The 11,570-nt window shown below is 45.1% G+C and overlaps 2 protein-coding genes across 2 annotated transcripts; one reads left to right on the top strand and one right to left on the bottom strand.

Moving 5' to 3' along the window:
• The first annotated feature begins 2,855 nt into the window (after positions 1-2,855).
• Positions 2,856-8,984, top strand: LOC127298699 (uncharacterized). The gene is made up of 13 exons (XM_051328538.2): positions 2,856-3,451; positions 4,969-5,143; positions 5,277-5,360; positions 5,439-5,680; positions 5,751-5,988; positions 6,595-6,674; positions 6,757-6,841; positions 6,976-7,107; positions 7,186-7,299; positions 7,654-7,701; positions 7,895-7,979; positions 8,093-8,149; positions 8,236-8,984. Exons 1-13 carry the CDS (start codon positions 3,255-3,257, stop codon positions 8,364-8,366), a joined length of 1,668 nt encoding a protein of 555 aa, XP_051184498.1. The 5' UTR covers positions 2,856-3,254; the 3' UTR covers positions 8,367-8,984.
• Positions 8,985-10,192: 1,208 nt separating this feature from the next.
• LOC127298700 (flavonoid O-methyltransferase-like protein Os11g0303600) lies at positions 10,193-11,570 on the bottom strand. The gene is made up of 2 exons (XM_051328539.1): positions 10,722-11,570; positions 10,193-10,650 (listed from the first exon to the last, which is right to left on the bottom strand). Exons 1-2 carry the CDS (start codon positions 11,550-11,552, stop codon positions 10,357-10,359), a joined length of 1,125 nt encoding a protein of 374 aa, XP_051184499.1. The 5' UTR covers positions 11,553-11,570; the 3' UTR covers positions 10,193-10,356.

The raw sequence follows: 11,570 nt of genomic DNA, 5'->3' as shown, positions 1-11,570 counted from the left end.
GGAAACAGACTTCTTTAATATTATCATCAATTTCTCAAATCCCGAGTCAGTCACACCGACCTCGCCTTCCATTTCAGCAATTCCAATATGCTACCCAGCTTTCTATGCCCATCTTCACAACCTGGGTACAACAATTTGTGGTGGTCCTCTAACATCTTGTCGAATCGCAACCTCTCCTTATCCGTGCCACAGCCTCTTCTTGCATCGTAAATGGCCCGACGAAGATCATCATCAACAGGATCATCTGATGCCTGTTCTTCACCTCCTTCTTCTTCATTGTCGTCCATTGCGGTATCAAAGCATTCAGAGAACATAGATCGGTACTGCTCATCATTATCTTCTTCCTCATCGCCGTCTTCCATCATAACCCCTTCTTCTCCGTGCTTGGTCCAAACATTATAGCTGGACATGAACCCAAACCGAAGCAAGTGGCTCTTAATATCTCTTGAGCAAGAGTAATCCTTCTCGTTCTTACATTTTAGACATGGACAGCACATAAAACCTTGCTTCGACTTGTTGGCCTCGGCCACAAGCAGGAAAGAATTCACGCCCTCTCTGAAAGCGGGAGCACATCGGTTACCGTATATCCATAGATGACTCATCTGCATCATAAGTACAATTATATATGTATCAGATGCAATCACCTTGCTAAAATTAGTATTGTACGGACTATGCATATATATATAGTCGAGAAAATAGTTGCTAACCTTTTAGGATCAAAAAGAGGAGAAATCTTATCAAATAAAACCAAGTGGCATCCCTCTCACAAGCATTCCATCAAACACCTCTTGTGCACATGTAGAAAAAATGAGCTAGCATACACCTCCACCTTCACCACCAAGGAAAAAATGAGGTGGGGGGTGGCTGGCTGCTTCTATATATATAGGCATGAACATTTTGTCGCGGACCGTATTACGACCCGCGACAAAAGGGGTGGCCACGTCGCTCCTACCCCTTTTGTCGCGGGTCGTAAAACGGCCCGCGACAAAAGGCCGCGACAAAAGCCTCTGCGCGCTCTACATGGTTTCGGGGCGACGTGGCCAGGCCATTTGTCGCGGGTGCAGGCGCGCCCGCGACAAAAGGCTCCCAGGAAGCCCTGTTTTCCACTAGTGTTGCTCGAGCAAAGCACGGAGAGATATCAGAGATCCATCGTCGACGCATGTGCTGGCACACGCCGTGCGTGATGATCGGTCCCGACGTGCCGTGATATACGCACCGATTCCGTGATCCGCGGGAGAAGCTAGAACATGAGTTCGGTGGCGTCCGTCCGTAGCGAGAGGCGTGGCAACATCCGTAGCGACAGCGCTGGTTGGCACACGCACGTGCGGATGTTGCCACGTGGGCACGTACTGAGGTGTTGCAACGAAGCTCTGCAGTTTGCTCCCTCGAGTATGATGGTACTGTGCGGGCACCCTTGACATCCAACTTATTTTTCGTTGGAACTGTTACATTGAGCTGATTTTCAATCGGGTGTCATTCACTTATCCGATCCCGTCGGTCTCGTATTCACTAGACCGGATGCTTCTCATGTACAAATATAAGCATGGGTGTTTCTGAAAAATGCTCCGGGTGCCTTCTATAAAAACATGGTACTCCCTCCGATTTATATTAATTGACTTCAATATGGATGTATCTAGAACTAAAATGTGTCTAGATACATCCATATTAGAGTCAATTAATGTTTTTGGCCTACTCTCAAAAAAATGCTTACTTTATTTTTGTAATCACAAATTCCGTTGGTTCCTTACTTTCTCGAGAGTATCACCCTCGTAAATGATATGAACCAGGTATTTTTATTTATTTATTTGACAAATGATCACGAAGGAATGAAGTGGCGAACACACAGATGCACTATGTGTTATAAGATAAGATCGAACATAGACCCATGTCTTTGCTGATCTTCGTATTTCACGATCATCTATGCATAAAACTATATCGGTTATCTTCGCAAAAATAACTACGTCAATCGTTGATTTTGGCATCTACATTTCTTCTTTCTTTACTTTTAGACGAGAGAACATTTCTTCTTTCTTTACTTTTAGACGAGAAGAGTTGGTGGTGATAACTTCCTCCATTTCTACCTGCCCATGCGAGTGGTCACATTCATATTAAAAAAAAAGAAACGCATGATTATATGTTGTAACGACCGTTTCCATATTTGCCATGAATGGATTTTTGGCCAGTTCACATCAATAAGGGATCATATATTGTAGCATCAGGGGCGCTGTAACTGAAAACCTAGGGCACTCCATCACGAGGACTCCTCCTAGGGTTACTTGGGCATGATGAAAAGATGAAACTTGTTGTGCAGGACACGCACGAGGACTATGAGGATGACGCCTCCTCGAACAAGTTGATGTCATTCATTGGATCGTTGTTCATTCATCCCATAGGATATAGATGCATAAGAGGACACACACCACCGAGTGTCGACTAGGTCAAAGGAGGCGTCGCGGTGTCAGGTTCCTTTGACGGAATCACCAAGGTCATCTAGATCGAAATTTCATTTCCAACTGCATCCATCCATGGAAAATCAAGAAGAGATAGAGCGGGGGACGTCCGCGCGTCATGCAGATTTTGGCGGGGAATAACGAGCGGGGTGAATTTGCACTCAACACTAACTACCCAATCCCGTAGCCACCACTTTCAACACGCCTAGGTGATGCAGATGCGAGATTTATTGGAGAAAATAAGACAATTTGTTGATCCATAGCAACACCCAAGTATTTAGCTAGTAGATACATTGAAAATGTATTTCTTATCAACAAATTCTCATCTCACATGAAAAATTCATCAGAACCATTAACTCAATTGCAGAGGGTGTTTTCCGAAAGGACAAAATGAAAGCAAACCGCGCGCCCTCCCCTCCACTCCACCACTCTCCTCCCACTCTGCTTTGAACGGAGCAACAGTAAACAAACAAACAATCGGCGCAAGAAAATCCTCCTCGATCGGCGTTCCAACGCCGGCACTGGCGGCGCCGCCTCTCCCCGCCGTGCTCCCCCACCGCATCCACTAGAGCACCACCACCACGCGCCCACTTGCCGAATTTCTTTACCCGATTCGAGTCGCGCGGCGCTCGTGCCCGCCGCGCCCGCGCGCTCCACTAGCCCGTCCAAACCGAATCGAACCCTAGCCCGCCAGATCCGGAGATCCCACCCACCTCCGCGGCCGCAATGGCCGGCGCGCTGCCCTGATCCGATCGATCCCGGTCGCCGCTTCAGTGTGCTGCTGTTCCACCGCCCGGCCGGCCGATGGACTCCGCCCGGGGCTGGCTCCAGAAGCTGCAGCGGGACAAGGACAAGGGCAAGCCGGGGATGTCGGCGGAGGGTGGCGAGGGGGACGGGGAGGTCGTGTCCAGCGCCTCCAAGCAGAAGGCGGAGGCGGCCAAGCAGTGCATCGAGAACCACTACCGGGAGCAGGCCAGATCGATGCAGGAGCGCAAGGAGAGGTCAGTCAGCTCGGTGCTCTCTCTGTGCCCGCGGATCACCTGGTCCGGTTGACCGCCTGCTGATTTAAGCGTTCAATTGACAATGTGTGTGAATTTGGTTGAGATTGCTCCGTGGGTGTCCCGTTGCGGTGGTAACCGATTATTAGTAGCCGTGAATTGGCGTCCTGTTTGGTGGATTCGTTGCGCCCCTCCATTTGTGGGTCGTGATCCATGTCCTAGTCCCTTCTAAGATGGCTGCATCATGGTGGAGTTGTGCCGACTTCGCTGTTCGCAGAGTAGTAGACTACTAGTAGTTACTGGCTAGTGTTGACTATTGAATGTGGTACCGGCATTGTCGTACTAGTGTATGCACCTGGTGCTGAGGATGTAGTCATGGAGATGTATAATCTTGGATGTGTTGCATGGCATGCGATAGCCGCCGCCTAATTTTAGACGTAGAGGTGAATTCTCGCAATTTCATGGCTGTGCATTTAGCTATGGTGTCAGTGTAATTACCTTAGCGTATATGCTTTCTTGTTGCCTTGTTGGTAGCGTAATATTACTAGGACCGTGGAGGGAAAATGATTAGAATAGTGTGATAACCAAAGATAATGTTGGGCTGCATAGCATTGCAGAATTTGGTGTGCATGGATGTAGTGCCGTGTCGTTGAGTAAAAATAGGGTCAAAGGAGGTAAGGTGGCGCGTCATTTGGACGGACCGAAATAGCGTGGAAAGCTGATAAATGGCGTATCGCCTCCTGTTCTGGACCAAAATCCAACGCGCTGATTTCCTTAGTTAAAAACCGGTGTGCTCTAGAACAAAGTTTACATAAAGTGTTATATAATAATGAGAATACCATAAGTGATAAGTGCCGGTAAATCAATGTAGAAGAAACGTGGTACAACTTTAATTCTGTTTGAGCATCTGTACATTTACTAGACTTAATGGGACCAGGAAACATCATTATACTAGTAACACGCTCGTGCTACGCTACGGAACTGAAAACGATGTGGAACATAGTTTACTGAAGTTATATGTCAAACTCACTCATAGTCGATGGCTGAGGAGACGATAGCTTGCTACTATGCTCGTAGATTTGCATGATCCGCCTTTTGAGTTCTCAAGTCAAAAGAGGAAGGCTAGAAAAGGAGTGAACGGCGACCATCAACTCAAATCTATTTAAGTAGGAAAGAATTGTTTCTGTATATGGTACCTTAAATTGTTCTATCACACAATGTCCATACAAGCTATTGTACATTACGAAAGAAATGGTGTTCGATGCTCTCAGTTTCGGCTACTATTCTCTAAGTTGGTATAGGAAGATGGCATGGAAACAAATGTCTAGCATAGAGCATACAGAGGCTGTTCACAGGCCATAGTTTGTACTTGCCTGCATTTATCTTCTTGTGACCTGCTGTAGGTCCTTCAAAACTGCTTCATGTGGGTTTTAGCTAACCATAGGTTGCATGCCATTGAGTGCCTGTTCACGTTTGGTGCTATCCATCACTGCATCTTAATATATATAGTTATATTATAGGCGTATGATGCTGGAGAAGAAGCTTGCTGATGCTGATGTATCTGTAGAGGAGCAAAATAATATCCTGAAGGATTTAGAAAAAAAAGAGACAGAATACATGCGCCTAAGGAGGCACAAAATGGGCGTCGATGATTTTGAATTGCTGACCATTATTGGGAGAGGTGCTTTTGGAGAGGTAATGCATCAGTTTATTCATTGTGAACATATTCTTGTGTGGTGCATGTAGAATAGTTTTCTGTTTATCACGGAAGTCTTTGTTCATTCTACTTTGCTACTGCTTACCTCCGTTCTATACTGATATTCTGCAGGTGAGACTTTGTAGAGAAAAGACTACATCTAATGTATATGCGATGAAAAAGCTCAAGAAGTCTGAAATGTTACGAAGAGGCCAGGTACTTCATGTTAGCTTAATCAAGTATTAAATCAGGTTATGTAGCAAAATGATTCATTTTCTAATGTGCTATTTCTAGGTTGAGCATGTGAGAGCTGAAAGGAACCTCCTTGCAGAGGTTGACAGTGCCTATATAGTTAAGCTCTATTGCTCATTCCAAGATGACGAGTTTCTGTACCTCGTTATGGAGTATCTTCCTGGTGGTGACATGATGACTCTACTTATGCGCAAGGATACACTGACAGAGGATGAATCTTCGTTTTATGTTGCGGAGACGATACTAGCAATTGAATCCATTCACAAGCATAATTATATTCATAGGTAATAGATTAACACCACAATCTGTATAGTAGCTGCAACTTGCAGCTCACTCTTTGTTACATCTTTTCAGGGATATCAAGCCTGACAATTTATTGTTAGATCGAACTGGCCATCTGAAGCTTTCAGATTTTGGCCTATGCAAGCCTCTAGATAGTAGCAGCTTTCCAAATTTTACTGAATTCGACAATGCAGCGGGAAATAACACCAATCCATCAGCAGATGGTGATAAGCCATTAAGTAGCCCTGCTGTTCCCAGGCGAACACAGCAGGAACAACTATTACATTGGCAAAAGAATCGTCGGATGCTGGTAAGTTAATACTTTGCTTAACAGTAGAAACATTCTTATATCATTCGTGGTGGATACTGTAACTCAAACACGGACTAAGACTCTCTGTCTGGTAGACTAATATATCGGTTCCTCCCTCTAGCCCTGTGCTTGCTTAATTCTTATTCATTCTCTCGGGATTTCTAGGCCCAAGACTTCTTACACTAACATTTCTTGCAGAATAGTCATAAAGAGTCATGCATAGGCAAAATCATACCAACCAATTTTGCTATAAGAAGCCAAGAACATGCGGGCATTCTCATTTTTACATATTTACATGTGAAACACTATTGCAGGAGTCATGTGAAATTATTGAAGATTTTGATGCGTTTTCCATTGAACAACTTGCTACAGCACATCATGAAAATGATACTGCCTAACATGGAAATGAATTTCTCCAGTGTGTTGCATTATCATACATAATCTTAAATGATAAAATTTCTAAGTAGATAATAAAATCAGTCATTTATTTGACACTCAAAAGCAGCTGTGTGTACTATCATTATTCGGGCTCTGTAATCTTTTACACGATATAATTTCCCTGGCTCTGCTTTCATTTATATAATATGTTGTTTAATGCAATTTCAGGCTTATTCAACTGTCGGTACACCTGATTACATTGCTCCGGAGGTCCTATTGAAGAAAGGATATGGAATGGAATGTGACTGGTTAGTTTTGTTCTTCTTAACTTAGTATGCAATGCATGTCTAAATGATGATGACTTCTTTTTCTCATATTTACAATTTATAGGTGGTCACTTGGAGCCATTATGTATGAGATGCTTGTGGGTTATCCACCATTTTATTCCGAAGATCCCATGTCAACATGTAGGAAGGTAAATTTGAATGGTGTTTTCACATCAAGTACGCAAGTTCTACCTATAGCTAAGACATGTCCTTGCATAAGAATTGTGCTTTTGTGAGTGAATTCTTGTTACAACTAAGCAGGTGTCTGGGTGCAATTGTGCAGATAGTAAATTGGAGAAGCCATCTTAAATTTCCTGAAGAGGCCAAACTTTCACCAGAAGCTAAAGATCTAATTAATAAGCTATTATGTAATGTGGATCTGAGACTTGGGATGAAAGGAGCACATGAAATAAAGGTGAAATTCGTTTAGATTATTTGTTTTGATTTCGAGTTCTGAATTCAAATTTTTGGTCATTTACAAGTCTTCATGCAGGCTCATCCATGGTTTAAAAGCGTTGAATGGGAAAAGCTATATCAGATGGAAGCAGCTTTCATACCTGAAGTTACTGATGAGTTGGACACGCAGAACTTTGAGGATTTTGAGGAGGTGAGCTGTTATCCTCAGGCTACATAGGCTTGTTTATTGTTCTCAAGTAGTTACCCCAATAATTCATGTAAGGAGATACCTACAAATCATATTTCCCATAAATAAGAACTTTGAAAGAACAAAAAGAATATTACGGGGAGAAACCAAGAACTACTTATCTGAATAGTAGACAAGACAAATCAGAGCTTCTACTTGCAATTTGCAACTCGCCACTGAACAGGTCAACAAGTTACCCTGACGCTAGCCTGCTCTTGGTTCCAAATAAGGACACACTGGCCAGTGCAAGATATCTTAGTTTCTGTAATCTATCTTATTCAACAAGTACTGACAGTTATGCATTTTGTGGTATTCCAGACTGCACCTCCCATGCAAACTTCATCAAAGGCAGGTCCTTGGAGAAAGGTACTTATTACAGAGATCAATAGAATGCATATCCTGTTGGTGTTTTGCGTTGTCAACAGATTTTGCCTTTTTAGTGCATGTTCTCACTGAAATGTTACTACACTAAGAATTACATTTTGATCCCTGATATTTTATTATCTAGCAATCATTTCACTACATGGTCCAGGTCCTGAGCCAATGTTCTTTTATGCAGATGCTTTCCTCCAAGGACATGAATTTTGTCGGTTATACTTACAAGAATTTTGAAATAGTGAATGATCCTGAACTTCCAGGGATAGGTTGGATATCTTTCCTTGCCTCCTTGTTCTTGTTGCGTTCTTCGCAAAAGTTTTATGGACATGATTTCTTGCACAATACATTGTTCATGATTTTTCTTTTTATGGCTCTGCAGCTGAATTAAAGAAAAAGAATAACAAGCCAAAACGACCAACCATCAAATCATTATTTGGTAATTTTTTCGAGTCCTTATTCTCTGGAGATATTGGGGCTGACACCGTCATAATATTTATGTTTCATTCATTGACATCTGTACAGAGTGTCCTGAAAGCGATGACCAGCCTGAAGGCAGTTTCCCAGGCCAATTGTCACCACAACTAGAGTTATCCGAGAGCCCCTCACCTCATTCCAGTATCTCCTCCGAAGATTCCCAAGCACAGCATAGATAGCAGGCATATATTTTCTGGTACCTGTATTCTGTAAACAAAAGCAGAAAAGCAACAACAAGGATTTTGGTCCTTTACACAGATGGATGGCAGCCTACTCAAGTGGCTATTTTGAAAGGGAAATCTTAAAGAGTATCTAAAAGGTCCACATAATTTGCTTTTGAACAGCCATTGGAGGTGCTCCAGTAGCCATTTTGTATGTTGGAGCATGCATCCTGTACATTGTAACCTCTTTTTAGACGAATCTACAATCCCGAGCAGGCTGATTGACATACAGAGAGGCTCTCCTGTAAATTCATGGATCCTGTGCAAGGATGAGATTCGTTCGCCGTTGGAACATGTCATGGTATGCTGCCAGTTTTTTTTCGCGCAGAAATCTGCATTTCCACATTCCCGTCGTGAGATTTGCGACAGCACAAAGAGGTTGCGAGGAACAAGAAAGTTTTACTATCAAGGATACTCTGTAAAAGAATGCTCAGTTTGTCTCATATATAGCTAAATATTGTTCTTTGGTCTGTCATTTGTAGTAATGTTTCCATGTCAATGTTCTCAGCCCATGTTTATGATCTCAGTTTGTACTGAACACATGTGAATCCTGAATATGACGTTTCTCCTTCTGTAGATGACAATTGACAAACGTACACTGCTGCATGGGTTATGTTCATCATTTGGGTCAAACACACAACCACCTTCATCTCCACTACCCATGTCTGACCTACAGAGTTAGTATTGCATGTTTAATTAGAACTTCATGTGGTTTGAACTGTAGATTTGTGTAGGATCAGTGCTGTTTCTGTCCATGGATTTGCATCTAGTGTTGTTTCTGCCGATTGATTTAATCCTTGTCTACAGATCTTTGGTAGATGTTCTTTTCAGGAAAGAAAGCTTGGCGATATATATTTACGAGATTTGAGAAACTTACAGTTCTTCAAACAGAAAAATCATGAATTAACAGCTAGAATGATCTGATTTTATAATTTGGGTGGCTTGCGCTAAGATACAGGTTGTGGACCTCGGGCAGGAGAACACAACATGGGCTACAGGATCAGGCTTCATCGTTCTTGCAGGACAAGGACACTGTCGATAACATCTTGGTGCAGTGTGTGTATGCCAGAGATGTTTGGCATGGGAGCCTGCAGGCTGCAGGTCTTCAACTAGCTGAACCGCAGCGATCATGAACCGCAGCGATCAGAAACCTTGGAAGTGTGGTGGCTCAAGACAAGTTCCTCCTTTTGTTTCTGCTCTTGAGGTGCTCACCTTTGTTTTTTGGTTCTGAACTTGATATCCAGTGCCTGAAGTCTGTACAACAATCAGTGGTTGATGCCAGAGGCGTACTCAAGTCGTAATGGGATTTTGCTAATAGCACCAACGGTTTGACATGCCGATTTACTGGCGTGGAATGCTGGCACCAGGACGACAGGGTTTACGCTTTGCGTCTCGGCAACCTAGGAATTGAAGGCTGATTTCCTCAAGGGAGCAGGTTCAGAAGTCAGACAGGGGGAAATTTGATACACTTGTAATCCTGACAGCATGGATGCTATGGAAACGACGCAATGCCCGAGTGTTTGGGTGAGCGAGAGCAATGTTTTTATTTTGAAACAAAGGCAGAAGCTTTGCCTATTTCATTGATCAAGAGAAGTTTCGATTACAAGCCTAGCCAAGATGATAGGAAAAGAAAAGCCTACTCTCGATCTGGTGTTGTTTCTGCCGATGGATTTAATCCTTGGTGACAGATCTTTGATAGATGCTCTTTTCAGGAAAGAAGGCTCAGCGATATATACTTATGTGATTTAAGAAATGTACTAACCTGCAAACAGAGAAATCCTGAATTAATAGCTAGAATGATCTGATTTTATTAATTTCCATCAAAGTCCAGCCGGGCAACAGATCATACAGAGAAGCCATCTAAGGCAAGCAAACAAACCAGCCGTTACCACGGCACACATACTTTAGGCATACAGACATTTTGCTGCAGTCATGCATGCATAGCTAATTAAGGGTACAGCTCAATGAGGGCCATGGACCCGAGAACAGGCCTTGTCTTGTGGTGAGTGAACCCGGCGTCCATGAAAATCTTGCGCCACTCGTGCTCGTCGCGCTCCTTGCCTGTTGTCATCACCATCATCAGCAGGTCGAACAGGACCTGGTCTTTGTAGTACATGGCTTTGGACGGAGACCCGACCACCATGTCCACGATGATGACCTTGCCCCCAGATTCCGGGATCGCCTTCTTGCACTGCTTCAGGATCTTCACGCAGTCCTCGTCGTCCCAGTCATGGAACACGTACTGCAAGTGATGAACATTGGACATGTTTATGGAAATGTTCAATAGATTAGGTTATGAACTTATTGTTGTACCTTGAGGAACACAGCGTCAGCCTTCGGGATGGAAGAACTCATCATGTCACCGGCGATGTACTTGACCACGCCGTCGGCCGGGACGGAGTCGATCACGCTGGGGAGGTCCAGGACGGTGCACTTGATGTGCGGGAAGGCCCTGGCAATGGCCCTCGCCGCCGTGCCCGTCCCGCCGGCGACGTCGACCAGCGAGCTCACCCCGTCGAACGCGTCGCCGCAGTTGGTGACGACGAAGTCCATCGCGAACCGGGTGTCGGCCGCCATGCCGGCGTTGAAGACCCGGCTTATCTCCGGGTCACGGGAAAAGACCGTCCACGGGTCGGCGCCGTTCGCCATCCTGAACGGCATCTCGGCCGCGTCGTCGCTCTTGAACCACTCGGGGAGGTGCAGCGCCGCCGCGACGTGGTACCTGTTGGTCTGGGAGAGCACGAACGGCGAGAGGTCCGTGGCGCCGGCGCCCGTGCCGTCGTCCACGAGGAGGCGGGACAGCGGCGTGAGGCGGTAGGTGGCGGTCGCGCCGCCGTTTGCGCACTCCCCTGTTGTTGCCGGAGCATCGGCGGTGAAGATACCTGACGCGGCGAGGAACCTCATGAGGCGAGGCAGGTAGGGCTTCCTGCCCTCGGGTACTGGGAGGGCAGCGAGCAGGTCGGGCAGCGTGGCAGCGCCACCGCAGCGGTTGATGGCGTTGGGGATCCCGAGCTTGACGGCGCACTCCAGCGCCATGGATTTGAGGTAGCCGTAGGTCAGGTTCCATAGCTCGGCGTGGGCCTGCAGAACCTCGTCGTTGTACGAGGTTGCCACCGGCACGGACGACTGGTGGTTTTCAGCCATGATGAATTTTCTAGCTGC

Source organism: Lolium perenne, chromosome 5, assembly GCF_019359855.2.
Source record: "Lolium perenne isolate Kyuss_39 chromosome 5, Kyuss_2.0, whole genome shotgun sequence".
NCBI lineage: Eukaryota > Viridiplantae > Streptophyta > Magnoliopsida > Poales > Poaceae > Lolium > Lolium perenne.
This window is presented reverse-complemented; position numbering and strand designations above follow the sequence as displayed.

Excerpts from the sequence above, each read along its gene's own strand:
- LOC127298699 (XM_051328538.2), top strand. The coding sequence starts at position 3,255 with ATGGACTCCGCCCGGGGCTGGCTCCAGAAGCTGCAGCGGGACAAGGAC. Across the intron at positions 5,144-5,276 it reads GGAGAGGTGCTTTTGGAGAG|GTGAGACTTTGTAGAGAAAA; the intron begins GTAATGCATCAG and ends GATATTCTGCAG. Across the intron at positions 7,702-7,894 it reads AGGCAGGTCCTTGGAGAAAG|ATGCTTTCCTCCAAGGACAT; the intron begins GTACTTATTACA and ends TCTTTTATGCAG.
- LOC127298700 (XM_051328539.1), bottom strand. The coding sequence starts at position 11,552 with ATGGCTGAAAACCACCAGTCGTCCGTGCCGGTGGCAACCTCGTACAAC. Across the intron at positions 10,651-10,721 it reads CTGACGCTGTGTTCCTCAAG|TACGTGTTCCATGACTGGGA; the intron begins GTACAACAATAA and ends CATCACTTGCAG.